The sequence below is a fragment of the Symphalangus syndactylus genome, chromosome 9, assembly GCF_028878055.3.
Source record: "Symphalangus syndactylus isolate Jambi chromosome 9, NHGRI_mSymSyn1-v2.1_pri, whole genome shotgun sequence".
In the NCBI taxonomy this organism is placed as follows: Eukaryota; Metazoa; Chordata; class Mammalia; order Primates; family Hylobatidae; genus Symphalangus; species Symphalangus syndactylus.
In genome coordinates this window covers 96,432,887-96,458,834 of record NC_072431.2, presented here as the reverse complement: position 1 = coordinate 96,458,834, position 25,948 = coordinate 96,432,887, and the positions used below count along the sequence as shown (strand labels likewise).

Below are 25,948 nucleotides of genomic sequence, written 5' to 3'. Positions count from 1 at the left end.
AGGAGCCATATTCCCTCCCTTGTCCTCCAAGGTGGGAAAGACAAGCTTTTACTTTTCAATAAACTGTGGTGGATACACATGGTGACAGTGCTCCACAGTCTATGTGGGCTGATTGCAGTGGCATTCTTTGATGACGATGCTTTCAGCCTGGCTAAAATGAGCCAGGTGCTTTACAACTGTCCCTCCTATCTGGGTTACCAGGTCCCACTCCCAGCCTCTTGCCCATCCTTCACTTCCAGCTGACGACTCCTCACCCTTCCCCTGCGTTTCCCGTTGGGTTGGCAGATGCCTTTCTTAAGTGTTCAGGCCCCAGGGCGAAAGCTTCCCGTCAACTCTAGAGCCATTTAAGTAGTTCATGGTAGTTCACGCCTCCATTCACCACAACCCCTGGAAGCAGCTAGTGGCTCCTGGAGTCTGTCCTTTTGTGAAAGTGGCTGAGTATGAAACCACTGCAGTGAGTATCTATCTGGCTCAGGTTCTATCCTACTGGCGCAATTCCATGGTTGTTAAAATTCTTCAAAGAGCTAGGTGAGCTCATTTCTCCTAAATTAGTGCCTGGTAGGAAATCTTTCATTTTCCCAGCACAAAGTTCATTATGGTGCCCCAGTGCTCACTCATTATTAGCATCCCTTTTAGCTACTAAACAGAGAAGAAAGTTTAGAGTCCAAATCAGGCTTTTCTTGCTCTCTTTTATCTTCTTTTTTTGAGTTGACGCTGAAAACTAGCATCTTCCCTGCATGATGTGCCAGTAAGATTTTGGATCTACATAGATTAACATCTTTCTACTGATAGTTAGTGCCCTCACCACATTACATTAACTGCCTGAGCCCCAGTTTCCTTATCTGAAATATGCAGATGTTAATTCTTACCCAGGGTTACTGTGAAGATGGACTGAGATAACACTGATAGCCAAGCCTGCCAGAGGTTACGCTAGTTGAAGGACATGGTCAAAGATCTTATTATTTTTCTTGTGGTTGCTATTGTTTGTGGTTATCTTTCAGCAAATTTGATTGGCTTTACCTTCCAAATAATCCCCAAATCTAGCCATTTCTTACCACCTCCCCTGCCAATCACCTGGTACTCTCCTGTCTGGTCTCCTGATTTCATCCTAGCTGCCTTGTACCTCTGCACACAGGAGCCAGAATAATCTTGTTAAATCTTGCCATGTCATCAATCCCAGACTCCAAACCCTTCAATCACTTCCCTTCTAACAGTTTTTATAAACTCTCGTTACAAAACTTGGCCTACAAGTTTTTAACTGTGGCCTACAAGTCTGTGCAAGATGGGACTCTTAGTACATGCGTACCTTCATCTTTTTCTCCTCTTTCTTCTTCTCTCTCCCTTTTTGCTATTCCTCAAATAGCACACACCTACCTTAGAACCTTTACACTTTCTGTTTCTCAGCCAGAGAATGTACAGCTTGTGCCTTTACTTCCCTCCAGGCTTGCCTCAAATGCCATCCCCTCAATGAGTTCTTCTCTGACCATCCTATTTAAAATAGTTTCCACTGCCTCTTTTCTGCTTTAATTTTTGGCAGTTGGTCACTTTTTTTTTAATATATAAGGCTTAATTTATTGTGTATTTCTCCCAACTAGAATATAAGCCCCATTAGAGCAAGGGTTGTTATCTCTTTTGTTCATTGTTGTGTTTCCAGTACCTAAAACAGTACCTAGCATATAATAGAGCCTCAAGTTTAAGGTGAAATTAACCACAGAAATAAGTCACTTAGCTGTTTGCTAGTATTTTATCTTTTTTTATCTTTTTTTTTTTTGGGAGACAGTGTCTCACTTCCGTTGCCCAGGCTGGAGTGCAGTGGCACGATCACAGCTCATTGCAACCTCGACTTCCCGGGCTCAGGTGATTCTCCTGCCTCAGCCTCCTGAGTAGCTGGGACTACAGGCGTGCACAACTACACCTGGCTAATTTTTTGTATTTTTAATAGAGACAGGTTTTTGCCATGTAGCCCAGGCTGATCTCAAACTCCTAACCTCAAGCAGTCTGCCTGCCTTGGCCTCTTGAAGTGCTGGGATTACAGGCATGAGCCAGGGCACCTGGCCTTGCTAATATTTTATCTTAATGCAAATAACTCCTGTACAATCACTGCATCATCAACAGTTTTGTTTGACAACATTGCCACTGTGATGCCCTTTTCTAGCTTGAGAACATGCTAGTAATAAACGCTGTGAGTAAAATTCCAGCTGAAGTCAAAGGATGCAGGAATAATAAGGCCTGGGTCTTCTACTTGTTGGTTTAGAAGGCCCCCAAGAACCAAGGCGAGACTCTCATTTTCAGGACTGGCTATATAATTGGCAGGGCCTGGTGCAAAAAGAAAATATGGGGATAGGCTCTTGTTCAAAGTTATTAAGAATATCAACACAGCAGTGGTAAAGCAGTAAACCAAGATGAGGGCCCTGTGACTGCACAGATCACAGCACCAAAACGCTGGTCCTGCTCATGTTCTACAACTGTGTACACACACACACACACATTTGCATCCAATAAAAACAATCTTAGCAGATTTGCTTATTTAATGAACTTTATCCACATTATCTCTTCAAATTGCCAGGAGACTGGAAAAATTAAGGGTATTCACTGTGCCCAAAGTCCACTGGTATTCGGGCTTCAAAATTTTTTTTCTTTTTTGTTTTCAATGAGACTGTGAGACAACTTCAGTTTTAGTGCAAGAAGATTAAAAGTTATCTGAATTACTGTCCCTACCCCTTGGGACAATACATCACAATCTTACTGTGCAGACAGTGCTAAGTGCTGAGGCCAGAAGTGTTCAAGGAGAGGATCAGAGGGAAGCAGGAGTTCCTGCTTCATTTCTGGTCCACTGACTATTACCCATGGTCTCACCATCAGCATCAGCAACAATCTTTGGCTTACTGGTTTGCAAATATAGATGAGCCTAAGAGAGTGAGGAGGAGGCTGAGGCATGGCCCAGCGTGGAGGCAGAGCCTGGGGACCAGAAGCCATCAGGTAATTTAGTTAATGATGGTGATACCTGCTAGACTATGCTAAGGAATTACTGGGGAAGTCAGCTCCCTTCCTTGGAATTTATTTTCTTCATCTTTCAAAGAAAGACCATGCTGTTCGGAGGTTATTTTTGAATATTAACCAGACTTTAAACATTCTCTTGCGTTTTGATTTTTTTGGAGTTAGGGATTATAAAAAACATAAGCCACTGGGCCCCTTTATTTACATTTTCCTTAAAAACAAAGAGAAGCCTTTTGCATATTTTCATAACAGGTCTGTCTCAACATCTTAAATTAAAAAATGACCTGTTTCTTTGGCTCTGAATATGGTTTGGATGATTAAGTCTGCTTCTAGGCTCTCCCATGAATATTTTTAAAAATGTAATTGCAAAAATCACAGTTGAGTGTAAGAAATATGTAACAGAAACACATTATTTAAACCCTAAGGTTTCCAGATTTTTAGAAAATTCCGAAGATGAGACGATTTGGCTACCAAGGTTTTAAAAGTATTAAACGAAAATATTGAAACATTAGTTCAACATTTCAATGCCAATTTATCACAAAGCAAACGGATTTGAGCCTATGGAGATCTTTCTTGCAAGACTTCAAAGTCTTTTTGTAAAGATAACTAAAATAAATCCATACACTATTTAAAAAACTCTATCTACACTTAAATCTTAAGGTGAGTTGCTTTTTGTAGGTCAGAAGTAACCCATTTGTATGAAAAGACATATGACCATTTATATTTACAAGAGTAAACTTTGCTTTGCTTTCATTTTTGTCTTTGATATGGGCTCTTAACAACATTTCAAGGTAGCTTGGCTTGTAGTGATTGCTTAAATGTGTTCATTAAACTGCGGGCATCAGTTTAATATGAAGAAAAATGTCACAGGCTACTAGAGCCTGGTATTGACATAAGAATTCTGTACTCAGCTAAACATGTTTGGTTTCTCTGGCTCTACACCGGGTTCTCACAGAAGTAGAACCAACTTTCATTTTGACCATTCTGATTGTACCATTGTCAGAGGAGGAAGGAAACTTGCTCCAGGAGTGGGAAACTGGGGCAGGAATTGCCTTGTTCTGTACAACCTTAACAAAATTGCTGCACTTTTTAGGGAAGGCTAGCCGAGCACAGGAATTCCTTTGCCTGAAGAAAAATCCACAAGAGAAGCTGAGTTATCTGTGATCAAGGAGTCAGTCTAAGTTGGGTTATCTTAATGGCCCCCTAGCCTGGTTTATCTATCTGTGCCAGGCGAGCTCTCCCTGCATCCTAGAGCACAAGACCAGCTTCTGTCCTGGCTCAGGCTGTGATTCTCCTTTTTTAAGATTCTAGGGTCTACCAAGACCCTCCTCTTCTTCTGATCTTCATATTCTTTCTTTAAATGTGTTAATGTTCTCTCCTCAGGTCTCCACCTCTCAGTCTCCTTGAGGGGATTTTATATCTCTGCTTAGATTATATATGGCTTCTATAGAGTTCTGAAGGCTCAGAGGGTCACCTGGTCACCCTGTTTCCAAGTTCAGATGACGGTTGCAGGCAGAGGGTCCCACTTCTGTACCTGAGACATGCCTGACAGGGGTTTTAAAGACTTCATTCTTGAATTATGTTAAATTCGGGTCTAGACCCCAAAATAATCATCATTTTCATAATAAAACCTATTGGGTTGGGTTGAATCATTGGATATTGCCAATATTCAACTTTCTTTTTTTTTTTGTTTACAAATATGGTCGATTCATATGGTTCTACCTAATATACCTAATACTGCAAAATATTTTGAGACATCAACATAGAAATATTGAGACTTTTGTTTAATCTTTTTATTGTATGTTTCATGTCCCCTAATGCTTTTCCCTGTACCCTGCATACCTGTACTAAGACTACACATTCTCACACATAAACAAGCACACACATGACTTATTCTTCTGGGACCTTATAGAGTTAAGAAGTCAGATGACAATGAGGTGACACATTTGCATGAATGAAAGGCTCAGGAAGTTCTACTCACAACACTCTTGTCCTTTGTTCAGGATATCCACCCCTCCTCAGCTCCACACTCCCACTTCCAAGCTCTGCCAGAAATCATGTTATTAGTTTCAAAGAGATGCAGACAACGTCATCCAACAGGCTTGGTGGCAGGCTGCCTGCGTATGGAACAAGCCTCAACTTTGAGTCACAGAGATCTGGCTTCTGCATTTGATTTGATTATTTCTTGGTGGGTGATCTTGGGCAAATTACTTCACCACAGTGTATTTCAATTTTCTTATATGTAAGATAGGGATAATAACATCTACTTTATAGAGTTGAGGGGGCCAAATGAGATAATGTATGTAAAGTGCCTGAAATGGTGCCTAAGACATACAAAATAGGTGTTCCAAACTAATGTGAGAGCAAAGCAAGAAAATGGAATTTCCTACTTCCTGGACCTTCTAGCCTCCATACCTACCCATATCGCACGTGGCTCAGAAATCAAAGAGCTGCTTAACTTGGAGAGACACGTGGCCTGGGACAGTGGGTGCCTTCGTGGTAGGCAGTTAGGTGAATGAGTCATGGCTGGCAGCTGCTTTGGGAAAGGAAACTTGCAGCTCAAGAGGCACAGAAGCAGTGTTGTGGCATTAGTGACATTTGGACTGTTCCCTCAGAGTAGTTAGGATTTAGACATCCCCTAGAGGCCAGCACAGTCTCACTAAATTTTCTGCCATGATGGAAATGTGCAAGAATCTGCACTATCGAAAACGTGGCTACTGAGCACTTAAAATGTGGCTAGTGTGGTGGAGGGGAGAATTTAAAATTTAATTTTAATGCATAAAGTTGCGTGTGGCTATTGGTTACAGTATTGGCTATCTCAGAACTAGGCAGAGGAAACTACAAAAGTGAATCATAAGAGCAGAAAGTCCTGGAGCAGACATGGGGCAGCCGCAGGTGATATAGCTTGGCTGAAGCATAGGCTGTGGGAAGGCAGTGGGAGAGAGATGTGAGGCCAATTCTTCCAGCTTAAAGAGTTTAAATGTTCTTTTCTAGGCAATGGGAGCTACAGAGGGTTTGTGAGCAAGGGAGTTACACCATGTGGCTCTACTTCAGCGTGGTTAATCTAACAGGAGGTAGGGGAGTGGAGTCTCTCTGATGAGACCAGATAGAGGCTGGAAAGAGAAACACTTAGAAGTCTTACTACAAAAACCCAGGTGGAGCTCTCACAGCGTGCTGGGCATCGTGCGAACAGCTGTAGCTTGTTTATTGTTGGTTAAGTTGCATGCCCTCAAGTAAATACAAAAATAAAAATCAGAATCAAGATGTTTGTTTTTTAATGGGCAAAGCCCATTAAAAATGTATTTGCCTTCACTATACCACTGTTTTAAGTCTCCTGGGGGGAAGAAAGGAAAGCCGGGATAGATGACAGAGCTGACACCTAGATTAGGCCTTGATGTTAATCTGGCTGGATGTGGCTTTTCTCATGACTTGATAGGACTCTTTTTTCTTTCCACATGCATTTCTGAATGAGACCCCCTACTTTGCTTCCAGACCCAAAGCCTTCTACCATCTTACTGCCTTGATGAAAGCCCAAATGATGCCGTTGCAGAGCCCAGTAGTTTGATTATTTGTGGACCAGTAGAGTTATTGTCTGCACTTGAGGAACTCTCCAGAAAGGTAGAGATATATTTTCTCCTTGAGATCTCTTCAGTTTGCAGGCAATTACATGATGGCTTCCTCTCCCCGACCCCTTTTATAATCTTCCCTTGAGGGGCACTTCAAGAATCAGGCTGCTTGGGTTGGAACCCTGGCTTACTGTTTGAGTTTGTGCAAGTTACTGACATACCACCTGCCTCACGGTCTGGTTTTAAAGACTTAGTGAGTTAAGGTACCCAAAGTGCTTAGAACTGTGCAAGACATTTACTGTATGTATGTTTATAATTATTATTACTAACCAACAATTATTTGTACACCTGCCTTGACCTACCAGTTTGCAGTGGGGTCCGGGCAGGAGTACTCTAAGGTGGGAAGAAGCAGCAACTATCAAAAGACCATTTACAATATTTGGGTGTGAATCTAAAGGAATTGATAGCCCAGTACTGCGGCTCAAGCCTGTAATCTCAGTACTTTGGGAGGTCGAGGTGGGAGGATTACTTCAGCCCAGGAGTTCCAGGCTGCAGTGAGCTATGATTGCACCACTGCACTCCAGTTCGGGTGACAGCTGGGAAAGAAGCCATAGAAATGCTAAAAAAAACGCAGAGGAGTTAAGCTGGAAGGGAAGGGGAGAGGATATCTTTCCAGGAACTGGAAAGCACAGTTTTTATATGCGTGGGAGCAAAATTTGCACTTTCAGGCAGATGACCCCGGCTTAACCACTGTCAGGGGCGCAGCAGGCGCTTCTTGAGTTGCTGCAACCGGGGCTGTGCTTCTCTGGCGGTCCCAGTGCTGCCACCTACAGGGTCTGCGAGGCAGAGCGCGCCGCCCTCGTGTCTCTCGGGAGTCTGGGTGCTGGGCAGGAAGAGCAGGACCAATACGCTCTTCACCAGCCATGCCATTAGCTTCTTTCTCTCACAGGCTTTGAATGCATCTGCCCCTAGACACAACAGTTCTGGGACACATTTCTAAACATTATTTCTAAAAGGGGGGGATAAAGAAAGAAAATAAGACAAAGTTCCACACCCAGAAGAGAAAGTGCACATCGACATGTCACCATGTGCTGGGTGATGAGTTAGTGGTTTGGCATACGTTACTGAATTTATTCCACAAAATAGATACCATCAATATTGTCATCCACACTACAGGGGAGGTTAAAGAATCCAATACACAATTGTTTAGAGCCTGGGCCCCTCCAATTCTGAGGTCTGTATATGTCAGAACACACTACCTGACTTAAATTATTTTTCTATCTTTCCTAAGTATAAAAGCACACATAATTAAGTTGACCAAACACGATCTTTGCACATGGTAAATGCCTCTTACCTTGACCTCTTGCTTTAAAAGCTGAGACATTTCTAATGAAGATGTTTTAGCAGATAGAGTCACTTACATAAGTGAGTCAGCTTCTTCTATGCCAGGGCCTAAATCTTTGTCCATTAGTACATTAGTTTTTATTTATTCAAGCCAACTTGAATGAATTAGTGTAGGAGATAAAAATACCAAACAAGGTGCCCTTTCTGGCTTTTACTAACTCAAACTCTCTATTAATTAATTGACATCTGGGCACACTTGTACTACAAATTGACCATCCTATGGTAGTAGCAGTGCTTCTCAAGCTTTAAAGTACACACCAATAACCCAGGAATCTTGTTAAAATGCAGATTTGGATTCAACCAGTCTGGAGTGGGGTCTGAGATTCTGCAATCTTCCCAGTGATGTAGAAGCTCCTGGTTCAGGAAACACATTTTGAGTTTCAAGGAGCTAGAAGATCTTGAAGTTCTTTTGAATCACCAAAATAAATTTTAATTGGTTTGCATATTAATTAACTATGCAAGAAATTAAATTATAATTTATTATTAATTATATTTTATTGTTTTCTAATGCTTTGAAAGTCAGTAAACTATATATTCCACTTGCATATGTCATGATAGCAAAGATATGGAATCGTCCTAAATGCCCATCAATGATAAACTAGATAAAGAAAATGTGGCACATACACACCATGGAATACTATGCAGCCACAAACAATAATGAGATCATGTCCTTTGCAGGGAACTGGATGGAGCTGGAGGCCATTATCCTTAGCAAAGTAACAGAGGAACAAAAAAGCAAATACCACATATTCTCCCTTGTAAGTGGGAGCTAAATGATGAGAACACATGGACGTATAGATGGGGACAACATACAATGGGGCCTATCAGAGGTTGGAGGGTGGGAGGAGAGGATCAGGAAAAATAACTAATGAGTACTAGGCGTCATACCTGTACAACAAACCCCCATGACATAAGTTTACCTATGTAACAAACTTGCATGTGTACCCCTGAACTTAATATAAAACAACCTTTTTTAACCCATTAGAACATTGAAGTTACCAGAACATTCTATTCTTTCATCTAGGCTGGATTACCACGTTATCTTTAAGAACTCTGTGGCTTGAAGGAATTTTGCCTTCAATCAAAGAGTAATTTAGGCACCATGAGAATTACTTTCCAAACTATAAGGGAAAGTAATGACTATACTAACAACAAGTTGTCAAAATTAAACTTCCAATTTTTCAGGTTTTTCAAGCCCACTCTTTTGCCCCTGAGGGAATTAACTGCACAGAAGAATAGAGGAGGAGACCCTGTGGCCCACTTTAAAACCAAGACGGCAATCCCATATCACCTAGATCTTGGGGGTTCATTAATGCTTACACTTATCCGTCTCCAGATGTTCACGGGCAAAAAGTAACAAATTCACAGATGATACAGAGCAAACACTTATTATGATGCCCAAAGAACAAAAGCTATTGGTAGCAGTGAAGAATAAAGTGACCCACAAATAGGCTTCTATTTACTTGTTTGTTTTGTCTGGGGCCCATTTAATTGCATCTGTTCGCACTACAATAGCTAATGCCCAGCCATTATTTCCATCATAAACCTCACTGGGGATGAGAAATGCAACAGAACGAGATCCTCATGAAATTGATTTTTTTCCTCCATCAGTTAAAATATTCAGCAAAGGTGTTGGGTTCTCCTCAACTCCTTTCCATTTACACAAATAAAAAGTATATATACATTTAAATGGTTAAAGGCCATTTTAAAAACATAAATGGCTACCTTATATGTTTTAGAGAATATAATGTCTCAAATTAGAGAAGTGGAAACTGTGGGACTTTAATGTGAACAAAATGAATGTATGGCAAATTTAATGGGAATAAAGTACCTGCATGCACCCAGTAGTTTTCAATAAATGTGTATGTATTGAACTGAAGGGCCTTAGGATTGATTGCTAGGTTTGCCTAGTAAAGACTAACACGGACTGTGAAGATAAGGGCAGGCTCTAGCATGGAGAAAGAGGCTGCTGACATCCATGCCCTGTGATCTCAGGGATCCATCAAGGCCAACCTTTCCTGCTCTCTTTCTTCCTCTGCAGTTCTTGTTCTAGTGCCTAAAAAATGTCTACATATAGCCTTAGTCCTTTAGGTGGAGGCATTGCTTATAACAGATGCTATAGTACCTGGATGTTGGCTGTATTGATTTTGCAATATTATTATTGTCAATAATATCTATGCTGACCAACATTTACTCAGTCACCCATGTGGTAGACTTCAGGAAGAGAGGAAAACTCCTCAACTCAAGTTTTAAAAATCCAGGGGGAAGAGCTGAGGTCACTTTCCAAATCCTGGAACAATAAATGTGGTCAGAGAGATGAGAGGCTGAGATTGGCCCAGCATGGACCTTACGACTTCTGTGTTTGCTGGAAGTGTGTTTGGGAATGGGGAGTATAATGATTGTGGCAGAGTTCACTAAGACCACATATTTTGAGGAATGTTTCCTAAAGAAGGTGCATGCTTTTCTGGAAAAAAAATCATACACACCACAGCTTTGGGCAAGTTCTTAATTTATTTGAATTTCAGTAGGATTGTCTGTAAATGGAGAAGTTGGATTAGATGCTTTTTGAGGGTTCTTTAATATCTAAAAGTCCCTAGTTTTGTTACCTTCTAAAATATAACATTATATAAAATAATTTCATATTCATCCCTGACAAGCAAGCAGAGGTGATACTATCTCATCCTATTGGGTGGGAAAATTGAGGCTCACAAAGTTAATTAACTGGCCTCAAATCATTAGAATGTCAAGTGGCAAAATTAGGACTAGATATTAAGTCACTGGATTAGTTCCAAAGAATTCTCTTGGAATGCTTCCTGCATTAGTGAAATTAGTTTTATTCATTCCTTAATGACACTAACTAATCCAACTAGTGGTTAGCTGCTATAAAGTAAGCTAGGGTTGATGAGATAGTTTTGATAAATTAAATCTTGGGCATTTGAATTTATTATTTTGCTGCCTTCTGAGATATTCTGAAGTTGTTCATTAATGTGATGTCTTTCTAATGGGAGATACTGTAAAGCATGGCTCAGGGAAGGAAAAGCTACTCAGAATTCAAGCTGAAGGAGACTGCTTTTAGGAAAACATTGAGGTAAAACATGGGAGGAACTGATTATGATCTTCCAGCTCCCAGACACTTGATATTATACCACAAAGCCGATAGTGGTCAAATAAGTCACTGTTGTTTGTTTTAGGATTTCTCTAAACAAATATTTGTAACACACAATCAATGAAATCTCAAAAGTCTATGGATGTGTTTTATTTTTAATAAGACCTACTTTAATTGTACATTCTCTCATCTACAAACATTTATTAAGGTAACTAAGAAATAGCTTAGAGGTCCTAATTGTTCACTGTCTTTGTTATGCTACATTATATAAGTTTAGCCTCAAAAATATTAAGTCTGAACGAGAAAACAATCTTTAATTAAGAATTACAAAAATATAATTCAAAAGCCTTAATACACGTGCCTTTGGTCTGCTAGTTATTGAATTTATTCTTAATGAAATAAATATGAGTATTAGAAAGATGTTCACTGAAGCATCTTTTACAGTAGTAAAAAGTTGGAAATGACCTAGGTGGGAGATTATTTAAGAGGATTATAGTACCTTCATCACATAGAATACGATATAGTTGTTAAAAATGATACTGTCAAAGACAAAAACATTCACAATAGCTTAACCAGTAAAAGCATGAGCTTGGGAATTAGCCTACCTGGTTTCTGATTCCAGCTCAACCAATTCCCCATTGTGTGAACTTGGACAATTTCTTACCTTTTGTGTTTAATTTTGCTTGTATATTCAATGGGGCCGATGATAGTACCTACCTCACAGAACTGCTGGGTGAGATGAGGTGATGTATGTAAACTGTTCAGCAACAAGCCAGACACAACGATAAGGTTATAAAACAGGAGAATGTTTTGTTTTTGCGAATCTGTATTTCTAACTTTTTGGCCAAATGATTATATGTTAATTTGGTAGCAAATAAGAAAATATAAAAGTTTTTTATTTAAACATGTTTTAAAAATTTTAATTATGGTAAAATATATGTAACATAAAATTTACCATCTTGTTTGTTGTTGTTGTTGTTTGTTTTTCGTTTTTTGAGATGGAGTTTCACTCTTGTTGCCCAAGCTGGAGTGTAATGGCATGATCTTGGCTCACTGCAACCTCCGCCTCCTAGGTTCAAGCGATTCTCCTGCCTCAGCCTCCTGAGTAGCTGGGATTACAGGCATGTGCCACCATGCCTGGCTGATTTTTGTATTTTTTTAGTAGAGATGGGGTTTCTCCATGTTGGTCAGGCTGGTCTCGAACTCCCGACCTCAGGTGATCCACCTGCCTCAGCCTCCCAAAGTGCTGGGATTACAGGCGAGAGCCACAGCACCCGGCCCATCTTAACTGTTTTTAAGCGTACAATTAGTACTGTTAAATACTTTCACATGATTGTGCAATCAATCTCCAGAACTCTTTTCATCTTGCAAAACTAAAACTCTGCCCATTAAACAACTCCCCATTCCTCCCTCCCTACACTTCCTGGCAACGACCTTTCTTCTTTTTGTCTCTGAATTCGCTACTGTAGGTGCCTCATATAAGTGGAATCACGCAGTATTTGTCTTTTGGTGATTGGCTTATTTCACTTAGCATAATGTCCTTAAGTTTCATCCATGTTGTAGTGTGTGTCAGGATTTCCTTCCTTTTCAAGGCTGAATAATATTTCATAGTATATCCTCACCACATGTTGTTACTCATTCATCCCTTGAGGGGGACACTTGGGTTGCTTCCACATTTTGGCTACCACGAATAATGCTGCTATGAACATGGTTGTACAGATATCTGAAAGTTGTTTTTTTTTTTTTAAAAATAAAGAACATTGAAGTTCCCTTAAATTTTATAAGATAGATGTAAATTACATAAGATACTTATATCTTGTAAGATATTTTTCTTGGCTCTGAAAGTGCTTTAAACATTAATAAATACAAAAATATATTAATTAACACAGGTAGCTATTTACTGAGCACTTATTTCTTGTCTTTGGTATGTGCTAAATGCTTCAGATGATTTCAGGTTTAGCTGCCAAGTAACAAAACACATACACACACACACACACACACACACACACTAACAAGCATTAAAACAATGTAGGTGTTACTTTTCCCCTCACATTCAGGAAAGCCAGAGGCATCAGCCCAGGCTTCCATTGCACTCCATGGTGTCAGAGTCTAATCTCATTTCTTGTCTGCCATTTCCCAGAGGCATTTTTCCAAAGGTATCTCCAGGGGAAAGATTTTGCTGGAGCCTTACTTACATTATCATGTCTGTATTCCAGGAGGAAAAGAAGAAGAAAGAGCATGTCGTTCCTTTAGTGACATTTCTCCGTTTCTATCCCATTGGCCAGAAGTTAGTCATGGGATCACTACTACCTGTATGAAAGACTAAGAAAAGTGATCTTTATTGCTGAGAGCCATATACACTGCACAAACTGGGGGGCTCTATCTTGAGAAAGAAGGAAAGACTAGATGTTGGGAGGCAGCCGGGAGTCTCTGCCAGAGCGGCCATACATGTTAAATATCAGCCTGGTAGTATACATCCCTATATAAGTAAAGTTGAACTGTTTCTGAGTCTACAGATAATCTTGAATAATAATTCTGCAGTAACGCTGATTGTTCTCTCTCTGTTGATGTTTACTCCAGTGAGATCAACTTAAAGTCTTGAAGCAGGAGAGCTTAAAGTAGAAGAGCTAGTGAAACCTAGAACAATAGGAGTGAGGCATTAGCTTAATATTCTGGTACCCTGGGTTGGTCTTGAGAGCTCCTTGGCCATCCCTCACTTCGGATAGATAGGGCTGCAGCTTTGGTGCCAATGAAGCTGGTGATTAGGTAAGCTTGTTTTGGGGAGTGACTTCTGGATGGAATGTGGAGAAGAGAACTCTCTTTCAAAGATCATTATCTATGAATTGGCAACACTGGTGCCTCCCTGACAATGAAGCCAAATTTATATCTGATTTTTATAACTTCCAATATCAAAACGACTTATGTATTCAGCAAGCCCCTGAAGATGAATGAGTACATAGAAATATTTTGGATGTTTTGATGGAAATTGTTAAAATCTTTGTTTTAACTATGTAACTTCATTTTATTTTAGTTGTATAACTACAGAATTTGTGACACTCCAAACCAGTTAGTTTGGCTCATGGACATTGAAATGAACGAGTACTGTGTGAAACAGCGAACATTATCCCATTACTCACAGCATACCATTGTCCTTGAGGCAGGGATTGGGATGGGCTCAGGGCCAGGGAAAGAGTGAAGGGGGCTTTTGAAGGGGGCTTTATTTATTACAATATTAATTCTAAAAACATATAGTAATTTTGTTATTTCCAGGAAACTGTGTTTAAAAATGTCACTTTCCTATCCTCATCAAAATGCCCTGCTTTAGAAATAAACTCTGTAATGAGTACAATTATATGAAAAGAATCTTAAGGCTACAAAGAATGAAGAAAAATGATTAAGTAAGAAAAGATCAGGCCAATGATTTAATAATTTAATTTTAATAATTATCATTTATATAAATTATACAATATCATGGGGATGATGCTTTTATCATTGTCCCCACTCCCTCCTATCTCCTCCAGAAAACGTCATTTCTGAGTCTCTTATTTTTTGGAATGGCATTAAAGCCCCAGGCAGAATCTAGAGGACTTCTCACCAGCCTCAATGGTGCCCACCCCTCTCTGAAACTAAGCGAACCTGTAGCAAAGCCTAGAAGAGAACTGCAGTTCTTCAACGTTTTAGCTGAGTGACTTCAGAATAAATTCAGTTTAACCAGTGAGCTAAGTTGTGGTCTGCTTTTTATGGTGTTACAACTTGTATTCTTGGTACCAGTTTATTTCAATAAATATTTGAGTACTTATTTCACCAACTCTGTAATTTTAATTTGCATCATATCTAAAATATTCAGTGGTCCTTTCCTATAATTCTTATGACTCATAATCTAAGAAGGAAAAACGTTTATAATGTTAAACATCATGATCAGGGAGCCAGAGGAACCCTGTTTAAATGGATTATGCCATTAACTAGTTGTGTGACCCTGGGCAAGTCATTTACCCCTTAGCCTTTAGATTTCTCATTTTTAAAGCGAAAGGGCAGGGAGTTGGTTTATATGATGTCTAAGATCTCCAGTGCTTTAAATAAATAGTTAAAAGTGGCATTTCTACTTTCAACCCAAGAAGAATCATATAGCCATAGCTAAAGAGGTTGAGAATCATGATTCATGTAGAGAATCCACTCCATCACCTTCAAACACGTGAAGGTGGAAATGGTGCTCTCTAGTATTACATTGACCACATGTTCAGATTGCTAAATACACCTGCAGAAAAAAAATCCATTCTAAAGAAATGCAGTCTGGTTGTTTCAAAGAAAAATTAGGCACTTACTCTGTGGTAGATTTCCTGTTGGTCACCTGGGAGTGAATCCTTCAAGAACCACCTGTACATTTCTCCTTATCTCCAAGCCTCCCAACAGCTCCAGCTCAGTGGGCAGATGGGACCAACGGAATTCCTGTTCCTTGTTCTCTTTGTAAACCCTGAGTCTCTCTGCTGTTACTCCCTGCTGTGCCCAGGCTGCCCTTCCCTCACTAGAGCCTGCCTCTTCATTCAAAGCTCAGTTTTGAATGCCACCTCCTCCAGGAAGCTTAATCTCCTCTTTGAAATTTCCATGGCGTATTATCTTCTCTTCTTACCTTCACTTTTACCTTTTACTATATTCATTATAAACATAGTTTATCCCCTTACTAGACTGTAAGATCCTTGGTAGCATAATCCTTTATCTTTATCAAGTGTAAATGCCTTTTTTAAGGTGTAACTTTCTCAAGTTTATGAAATACCTTGCACCCTGCCCTAGTGGTAGGTATCACAATCTCTTTACCCTGTTTCCTTTGGGAAGGGTCTATTGGTTTCTATTTTTAGGAAGCTGGGTTGATGTGATTTCTCTAGAAGCATCTTTCAGACTTGAATCCACGTAACTAAGTTGTATGTTCAGTTGAATTTTTCAGTGAGAATTTAGCATCATAGTTTTGAGAGGAGATGAAGAAAGTTGCTCTTACCACAGGCCTGGCCCCTTTTAATCTGATTAGGTTTCACAGTTTATTTTCCAGAGAAAGTGATGAGTTTTGTCTAATTGAGACTGGGACAGGCCCAGAGTTAAATATTGGTCTTTGGGCCCCATCACCTCTTTCCCCTTGAAAGATGTCATAAGCAGACCCAAACACACATTTTTTTCCCTCATTTTGATTTCAGCCAAAGCCATTTTGGGATTTGGATGGTACCACTATTTATTTAGTTAAACTGTGAAGGCAGATCTATGTGCTTTTCAGTGCAGGCATTCTTTTTTCGTTTTGACCTGGAATATCTCTGTTTTGTGTAGACAGAGACCAGTTGTCAGCTGATAGATTATCACTTGAAGGGGTGGTGGCAGCAGTAGATGCATGGGAAAACATCTTGATAAGGCCTTGGAGAAAAGGCTGCTCTTTCGGAAGCGGGGCCCATTTGCCAAGAAGGCAGCAAGGGAAATCGCTGGTGGCAGAGGCTTATAACAAACAGGAAGAAGTGACAGGTTTGCCAAAGGCTTCTGTGCATTTTTCCCCTTCGTAAACTTTCAGACAGATGAAAATGTTTTTAAGGTGGTTTTTGGGTTTGCACCTACAGGGAGAGTTACAGTGCATTCCAAAGCACCATGCTGCACATTATGGAAATGCCACACACAGCTAGATTGTCATAAAGAAATTTGTCATCCAAATTCTAAGGATGTTTGGCTGGTGTCAGGGAGGGAAGGCATATCAAAGTAACTCAGGCACACTCTTCAAATGTCTTGCAATTTCATAGCATGCATTTATCCAAATTTATGGCTAAGGCAACAAAAGGTCTCCCAGCTTCCTTATTCTTCGGCTTTCCATAATTAAATTATGATAAACAACTTTATCTAAAAGCCTCATCCAGGGACAATCTTTTTAGATAGAGGAGATAGTGGTTTCAACTGATTGTACTTATCTGCAGCAATAAAGGTTTCTATTTATTTGATTTTTAGTTTTAATTTTATTTATTTTTTAATGAGTCCCTGGAAAGTAAGGCTGGATTTAGAGATTTTTCTCTTTTTGCATATTATCTTTATGATTAGTAAATACATAAACACACTGCTTTCCGAGAAGCTGCCTGGCTATGGCTTTATTTGGGTGGGGGGAGGGAGGGAAGGAATCACACATCAGCCTTCTCTTTTAATTTAAATTTTACTGTGAGAATCTATTTTGGGAGGGAAATGGAGCGTGCTAAGCTAATGACAGCTTTCCCTTCTCTTATTTTTCCCACGTCAGAGCAACGTGCTCGGATCAGCTCCTCGGTGTGTTGCGATGTTGGCAATGTTGCACTAATTAAGTGAAGTCTCCAAATCACTCGAAAAAACGAATAAAATAAACAGTCAACGAGGCAGGGAAGGGTTAAGGTGAAGCGAGATTAAACCTGTCAGCAAACAGATTCATTTATTTTCAAAGCTATAGTTTCCACAATAGAAACAACCCACTTTGCCTGGAGACCCTTAGGTCCGTTCCGTGGGGACCCAGTTTCAACTCTTGGACACAGGAAGTCGGTGGTCCACCGTGAGCTCAAGGACAGCTAGCTGATCGTCAGGTCCTAACACTTGCCAAGCGTCCCTCACTGCCACCTCGCGCCTTCGTACTTTGGTTACAAAAATTATCTCTGCGATTTGAGTAGAGGATGCCACTGCGTGGGCAGGAGGAGGCGATTCAGCAGGGGGATCACAGGAGCTGACTCCCCGACACCCAGTGCTGCAGAGGCGAGAGGGCGCAGCCGGGCTGAGGGAGCGACGGAGCTCTGAGCTGCAGAGGCGGCCGCGCGGCGGCCCCAGCCAGAGATTAGCGGCGGGGCGGGGGTCCCTCCCTCTTTTCGGGTGAATGAATGGTTAGTCAAACACCACCTCCCCTCCCCGGTCCGCCCGAGATTGGAAGGGAGGAGTCTCGGAGCGACTGTTCTTTTTTTAAGGGCGAAAGTCGTTTGCCTCGGTACGTTTTTAAATCGATCTTGTGTGTGTTTCAACTTCGGTCATCCCTAGTGTCAGGACGCGCAGACAGATAAGCACCGAACACTGATCTCTAAGGCCACTTGCCCCTCAGTCCGCTCAGCCCCCTGAGTTCGCTGTCGCGCCCTCGCCAGAGGGAAGCAAAGCAGGGCATGAAAAGTTGAGGGGGCCCTACTGCCCCGGGTGTGTCGCTCCTTCCCAAAGCTGGGGCACCCGGGAGCGAGCAGGGTGGTGGGGCGCCCCTGCGTCCCGTTTGCTGCTCCCTCGCAGGATTAGGGCACCCGGGCCTGAGCGCTAGTGCTGCGGCATCCCCGGGGCTCCCCCAAGAAAGGCAGGAGGCGCCGCGCTCGCCGTACAGTGGAGACGCGCCTTCCCGGCTCTGGTCCGCGCCCCGGGGCCGTAGCCTCCCTGGAGGGGCTGGGGAACTGAACGCTGGGCCGAGAGAGTTCCCGCTGCAGCTATCGCGCAGTCCCTCCTGCGCCCGGGCGCCCCCAGCGGGTTCGGGGAGGCGCCCGGTGAGCCCACGTCTCTCGCGGAGGAGCGAGCGCGCTCCGGACGGGCCGAGACCCGGCGGGGCTGGCAGGAGGTGGGGAGTGCGGGAGTGGAGGACGCTGCGGCAGCGACACCGACAGCCCCAGGAGCAGTAGCGGCAGCCCGGGCGGCGGCGGAGCGGCAGTGAGCAGTCGGCAGCGCCGCAGCTCCTCTCAGGCTATCTCCGCCTGCCGCAACACCCCCTCCTCCTGGCGCCCTCTCCGGCGCGGAGGGTCTGACTGCTAAGCCACTGCAAGCAACTCCCTCAAAAAAAAAAAAAAAAGAAAAAAGAAAAAAGCCGCATCGGTGGAGCCTGGCCGCAGGACCCCTCCTCCCCGGGCGCCCCCCACCCCTCGCCTCTCCCCCCGCCCTCCCTCACACCCCCCCGCCCCCCAGCTCCCAGGCGCCCGCCTCCCTCCTTCGCGGACTGTCTCCCGACACGCCAGCTGAGAGCCCTTTTTGACTGCGAGCTGCGGCAGCTGAGCAGAGGCGGCGGCGCGGGACCTGAAGTCGCCAGGGATTCCCTCCAGGTGACGATGCTCTGGTTCTCCGGCGTCGGGGCTGTGGCTGAGCGTTACTGCCGGCGCTCGCCTGGAATTACCTGCTGCGTCTTGCTGCTACTCAATTGCTCGGGGTTCCCCATGTCTCTGGCTTCCTCCTTCTTGACAGGTAGGGGAGGGGGCGGGAGGGACCGGCCCTCCGGGACGCGGGTTTGGTACCTGGGAAAGGTGGCGCTGGCTTGCCCCGGGGATGGGAGGGTGGGGAGCGCGCACCTTGGCGCTTGCCCTGCGCTGGTCGATGGGGATGAAGCGAAGCCCCGGGAGGGCTGGGAAGGCTGGGAGTAGGTGAAGAGGTTGCGGGCTGAGAGGCTGCTGCCTTCAGTGTAGTAATAGACATTCTTCTATTTGAATTTGAGAAATTATTTTATTTATTTTTAATGTTTTCATCAACTTTTGTTTTAATCTTTATCTCTCTCTGTAGAACTCAAGAAAAAAATTTGTGCAGTTTTCCGCACATCTTCCTTTCTCATCTTTGGGGTTGCAATACATCCACTGTGCTAGGAGTGCTTTTTAAAGCACTGGCTCTCAAGACCTTGAAATTAAAGAAACTATCATTTAAAAAGGGCACTAATAGCGGGATATAATAATTATATGTTTTCAGGCAGGTGAAAACCTCAGCTGCGATTCTGAAGGACATACTTTACTGACACCTGGTGCAGAAAAGAAACTATCGAGTCAATTTCTAAGAGAAGGGAAAAGAGGATTGCGTTTCAAAAAGTGATTTAAACCTAAGACAATGCGAGACAGATCCGTAGAAAGGCCTGTTCATTGACACAGTTCTGAGTTTTGGTCAATTTAAAATCTGCCCCAATTTGAGGTTTATTTATTTATTTATTTGCGTATGGGGCTGTGTGCTTAGTTGAAATATCCTCATAAAAGAATGTTATTAAAAATCCAGTGAAATACTTGGAATTGTGCTTAGACCATCTGAGAACAGATAATTTATATCATAGTCTTTTCTTTTTTAAACCTGTTTAAATAAAATTATTGAAAATGGAGTTTGGGGACAGGGGTTTTGCTTTGGTGAATTTAATAATTTTAACCACAATAAGAATTCTGAAGTTCGGGTAGAGGTTTCAAAAAGGATTAGTGTAAAAATTTTAAATGTTGAAATCATATTACTAAGCTAACTTTAAATGAAACATTTTTTCCCCCTGAATTTCAGGTTCTGTTGCAAAATGTGAAAATGAAGGAGAAGTCCTCCAGATTCCATTTATCACGGACAACCCTTGCATAATGTGTGTCTGCTTGGTAAGTGTGGAGATCAGGTAATATGAACTCAATTGCTCTCTCTGATAAGGTGAATCCATTAAATGTGATAATATAACCAGATCTTACAAATTGTCTTTATCATTACAAAATTACACATAACTGTACATAGTTTGTGAGTTGAATCCAGTTAATTTCTGAGTTTTATGGACTTTGGCAATTTCCATTTCATCCAGCTGGAAATTCTTATCTTTGACATCATCCTTATAGAAGTGAATTTCAGATAGGCTTTGTATGACATCTCAGTGAAAATTATAGTTTGTAATATCTGTTTCCGGTAATGATTACTACAACCAAATCCTTGGGACAACAAAACTTTCTGCGTTGGTTCTGTCATCTAAGCTCAGTGGGAAAATGATGAGATAAGATTTAAGTATGAAGGTTAGGAATAAGGTATGCGACAAAGGGAAAGAGAGGTGACAGCCACAAAAAACAAACATGAGGACAAGATGTAATTCTGGATTTCTTTCTTGGGTTTCTTTGCCTGTTTTACCCTAAACTCTCAAATACTGTCTTTATTTCTGATTTGGAAGCATGAGTTGGAAAGGACAATTCCATCCTTAATAGAGAATGACACTTGGCTGTCAGCTGCTTAGTTAACACTATCAGTGGTTAGAAGACTCAAAAAATAATTTGTTTCCATTTATTTTAGTTTAGTAGTTAATGATAAGTCTAATAAGTAACCACCTGGGGGAGATTAAGTAATGTGAATAAGAATTTCTGAGACGAAATATAGACCTACAAGATAAACATTTTTGCTTAGGAGTGTTTTGCAAAAACACTTTTGGCAAAATTTGGTTAGAAACTACACGTTATAAAACCTTGTTGGAAATACATTAAGGCAGTCAAATGCAAAGCCCCAAAATGATAGAGGGCTACTTGTTACTAGATCAGCATGCTGTATGGAACTGGAGAAGGAATTCACTTCGGTTTAGGCAAAAGCCAAGCCATCTGAGTTTATACTACCTAAACTTTTTCATGACAGGAGTTGAGGTCAATGTTTTGAAGTGATAACTGGGTGAAGTTAAATGGCTGTATCAAACGATTATCAGGTTCAGAAGACTAAGGAAGTCAACAGAAACAAGTAAAAACGCACTGCATTTGCTGACACAATAAATATTGCTGATTAATAAAACAGAGCTGAAAGAGGGTGTATTATGATTGCGTATTTATGGGTTGCCATGTTCATTGATGATCTTTTACTAAATAATTTGTTGAAAAGAAGCTTTCAGTTTAAATTTTGACTCAGTTGCAGATTTACAAATGCAGTGTGTGTGTATGTGTGTTTAATCTTCCTTTTTAATTTTTCTTATCTGTATAATGTGAGCGAATTATTTTATCTTAATCTATTAAGATTTCAGAGGAAATTACTTTGACCAAGTAATATTTAAATGTGCTGAGAGCTTCCCATATAAATATATTGTTTTTCACTTCAGCAATATTACTACTTATAAAGTTTACATATGTAGTTTGAGTTTTGTAAACTGTTCCCAAATAACATTATGAGAAATTCTCCCCACAGCATTCCCCCCTTTTCAGTACTCCTACCCCTGCTAAAAACAGTGCCTTTCTCTGAAAGTGGAGACTTAGTGATAAGAAGATAGATGTTAGAGTCCTGCAGTTTTGAAGGTAAAGAGTAAATCTGAAAAGATGCATCAGTTGGAATTCAAGTGGGAGTGATATTTATTACAGAAAAGTATCAATTAAATTCAGAAGGGCAGTAGGTTTATTTATGTCTTCAACATTTAAGTAACAGTTGTAGGTATCTGCCTTGGGTGAGTGCTGTCAGAAATCCTTTCTAAATATGTAATATTAGGGCTTTGGCTATCAGCTTCACCCGTTACAGAGCTCTTTCATTGGCTGAAAGGCTCCGTGATATGTTATCATGACCTTTGCAGGGGTTTAGAATTATGGGGTCCAAGTTGTCACAGTCATTGCTGCTTCCTAAACATTTGTAATGACTTGGTAAAATTGAGTAATAATAGATGGATGACCACTTATCTCTTTGTATAACACTCTTGTACATTTCCAAGAACCCACTGCAGTTCTTGGATTTCAAAGCACTCCAGACAGCCAGGAAGCTACTTGGCATTTTTGTACCTAGGCTGGAAGGTAGACCTATTTAGCAAACTGATAATAATAGCAATGGTAAACATTTATGTTTACTATTTTTATTTTATTTTATTTTTGCTTGTAGGGCCTCATCTAAGCCTGCATTATTTCATTTAATCTTCACAAAAATCCTTTGAGGGCTTTTACCTTTATTTTACAGATGAGGAAACCGAGGCGTAGCAGGCTAAGTAGCTTGTGAAGGTTGCATTTGAGTAAATAGTGGAGGTGAAACTATCTCAGTTTTGTCTGCCTCTAGAGCACATGCCTATAACCATAAGAAATAGCCTATTTGTTGAGTTAAAGACGTGAGAAAGTAAGGAGAAAATAGAAAGAACGTCCAAATTATTTTACCTTTTGGCGTTCCTTGGGTTATTTTGTTTTTTCTTTTGAGTCTTTCAGGAGTTCAGTTAGTTGACATTTGTTAATCGCATTATATGAAAGGAAGATCTCGTTATGATTTCAGTTGACCTGCAGGGAGCGTTAGTGGTTAGCTGGTTTTATGTACGTACATTAAGAGGGTATGTAATAGTCTCAACTGTACTTTGGATAAAGAAAATAGTCATATTTAGTTTGTATTGGTCCAGCCTTTTGGCAGAAAGGTACCTAAGGCTGAGTATAAGCTCATATCTTATTTCATAACATGTACAAAAAAAAAGAAATAAAAAGCTAACGTCAACGTATGCTTAAAAAAGATGTAAAATGTTACAGTTGGGAGGAAATAGGTGGCACAAAGTCCTGTATATAATTACAGAGTAAGAACTTAAAAAAAACCCACAAAAATCAACTTGGCCTGATTTAAACTTTTAAGCTGTGAAATATTTCAAAGGTTGGAGTGAGCTCATTTCTGTGGAGTTTTTGAGGATGACAGTGGGCGCAGTGGCCACTGTAAGCAGAGCTGAATAATTTTATTCTCATTTATCATCCTCTGCGTAGACCTGAGCATCTTGCCAGAACCAGTCCCAGTCCAAGAATAACTGGTTTGTTAGCTGGTGATGGAATCTCGTTTTAAAGTGTGTGGCCCAAAAAGCTTCAGTTCATCTATTTAAGGGGGTAGGTGAGAAGTTGGATCATGGTCCTAAAATCTAGGGAACTGCGTAGGCAGTTTAGATTAAACTGCATGTGCTTTATTGTTTAGTCAGAAAGCAAAGCATAACTTTTCCCCACCTCACAAAATGGTCTTTTATGGGGCCGAGGAAAGGAGGCCAACACTTATTACTGTTTTTGTATGATATTTTCCCTGCTTTCTTGCTAGAATTATTTTTCCCATAATGTCTAGGAAAACACGTTGGTGCCTGCCCTGGAGTACAGCTGAGAAGAGAGCCAGCCACACCTAGATCAATGAAACTGAAGCCATTCTCTGATCTTTGGGACATCCCTAGGTCCACCAAGCACACATGAGAAGTGGTGCTTGATCTTCTCAGCCTTTTCCACCTAACTGTAGAATAGGAGGACATGGCGGGAGCCAGTGAGTTGGGCCCAGTGCTGGAAACCTGAGAAAACTTTGGAGGCTGGGACTCAGAAAACCTGAAGTCAGAGCTTAGTTTGGCATACATTTTGTTCAGCAAAAAACATTATTCCGAGGTTGAAATTTCCTCTTTAAAATCCAGAGGTGCAATGTAGAAATGGACCCTTTGCTCATAAAAAGCAACATGAAATTCAATGTTACAAGAATCAGGGCTCCACCTGTCTTGGAGCCAACCAAATAGTGAAGACAGAGAGACCTTGTCTGCTGTCTTCTACTTTTTTAATCACAAAAATCTAATATTGCTGAACAAGGAGCTCCCAGCATCTTAGATTCTCTCTGGTGCCTTATCTCCATAAAATCCTCATGTTCTTCGTTGTTCAAATTAACTGGCTGGAGAATAGATATCTATTATCTAAACAAGTGTTAGGCACATGTTTGAGGATGAGGGAGATAACATTGCATGAGGATTCAATTCATGTGTGTGTGCATGTATGAAACAGAAAGAGAGAAGATATAAAGTAGACCAGATGTGGTCAAAGAGGTACTGCACTCAGTATATGCACAAATACATAGATTGCCATGCTTTTTCCAAGTTGTTTCAGGTCATTTCTAGACTTTGGATGCTCACTAAGGAAGCAATCAGATTTATTTATTTTTACTCTGTTTAGAAGGTGATGTGACCAATTACCTTTCAACAGAACAATTTTTGGGAAAGGTAAAAATTAATGTATAGGATTGTGTCGGCAAATTCACAAAGACTAGTTCTCAGAGTTATTCTTGTCCATGCTTTATTCAGGCTCAGAGAAGTAGAGCAAATCTCGTGAGATCACACAGTTACTAAGAGACAGAACTGGGATGTGAAGTCAGTTCCTTCTTTGCTAAACCAGAGTTTCCCTCTGCTGGAAACGTTTACTACTTAAAAACTTCTACAGATACCTTCAAGAGCTTCAGAGAGTCCTTTCAACCTGCACAGAGCTAATGTAGGCTCTCTATGGAGGCAGTTATAGTGGTTTTGATCTTGCAACCCAAACTGTCTAGAATTTGGAAAGCCTATGGAAGACATGGGTTTTGGCTGGCATCATAACATTTTGGCAAAGAATTTTGGCCCAGACATCAGACAGTCTTGGGTTAAAATCAAACTGGTGGTGAAGTTGAGACAACTACCTCACCTTTCTAAACCTCAGTTTCTTCATCTGGAGAGTGGGATGGATGTCAACATCTAGTTCACAGAGTTGCTACGTGAATTAAATGAGATGTAGCACGTAAAGTTTGGCCTGGGGCTTGGCATAGAGTAAACACTCTGTAATGATTTTTTATTGCTGTTGTTGATGATGGCATTATTTTTAAAAATTCTTATTTCCTCACGTGGACTAGGATGCAAAGTTTCAAAAGAAAATGATAAAAGGGACGACTGATGAGACATAGGGATAATGATGGCAAACCCACTCATTGTTATGCATGAACTGCATGAACAAGGTTTGTCAGAAATGTTTAGTGAGTTTTTCTGTCCCTTCAGGCTTGGACTGGGCTGATCTAGGCTGCTTCCTTGTTGGTCCACTGATCCCAGTGATCTTTGGGCCCTGGTGTAAGTTTTCCCCTCGCTTTCCATTAAACATAAAAAACAAACAAACAAACAAAAAAACAAAAAACAAAACCAACTTTCCGTGGAAGAGGGGCCTGCTCTCTTGCAGAGTATTTACATCTCTATGCCTGTGGGGTCACCTTCACTTGTACTTTTATTGGCAGAGGGATTGGGTTGGGACTCGGTAGCGCTGTAATTCTGGAAAAACTGCCTAGTGGCCTGGCATCGTGGGGATTTTCCTGGCCCACCTTGTGGAAGGCTCTCGACCCCTTTCCAGAACCTAGTATGTTTTTTTTGCCTACTTACTCACTACTCCCCTTCCCCATCCCATTTCAAACACTGTTTATTTTGTTTTGAGGCACTGGACTTGACTGTGGGTAT

General features: G+C 41.2%; 2 protein-coding genes across 5 annotated transcripts in view; one reads left to right on the top strand and one right to left on the bottom strand.

Annotated features, from left to right (window-relative positions):
* Positions 1-17,197: 17,197 nt before the first annotated feature.
* LOC134731486 (collagen alpha-1(I) chain-like) lies at positions 17,198-18,883 on the bottom strand. Its single transcript, XM_063609969.1, has 4 exons — positions 18,879-18,883; positions 18,831-18,843; positions 17,533-18,757; positions 17,198-17,404 (listed from the first exon to the last, which is right to left on the bottom strand). Exons 1-3 carry the CDS (start codon positions 18,881-18,883, stop codon positions 18,122-18,124), a joined length of 654 nt encoding a protein of 217 aa, XP_063466039.1. The 3' UTR covers positions 17,198-17,404; positions 17,533-18,121.
* The window catches only part of BMPER (BMP binding endothelial regulator), a 244,931-nt gene continuing 237,738 nt past the window's right edge, over positions 18,756-25,948 (top strand). For all 4 annotated transcript variants that reach the window (XM_063609694.1, XM_055293453.2, XM_055293454.2 and 1 more), the window contains exons 1-2: positions 18,756-19,248; positions 20,305-20,390. In XM_063609694.1, the coding sequence (XP_063465764.1) occupies positions 19,116-19,248; positions 20,305-20,390 (219 nt within the window). In that variant the 5' untranslated portion in view covers positions 18,756-19,115. The remainder of the gene's footprint in view (positions 19,249-20,304; positions 20,391-25,948) is intronic.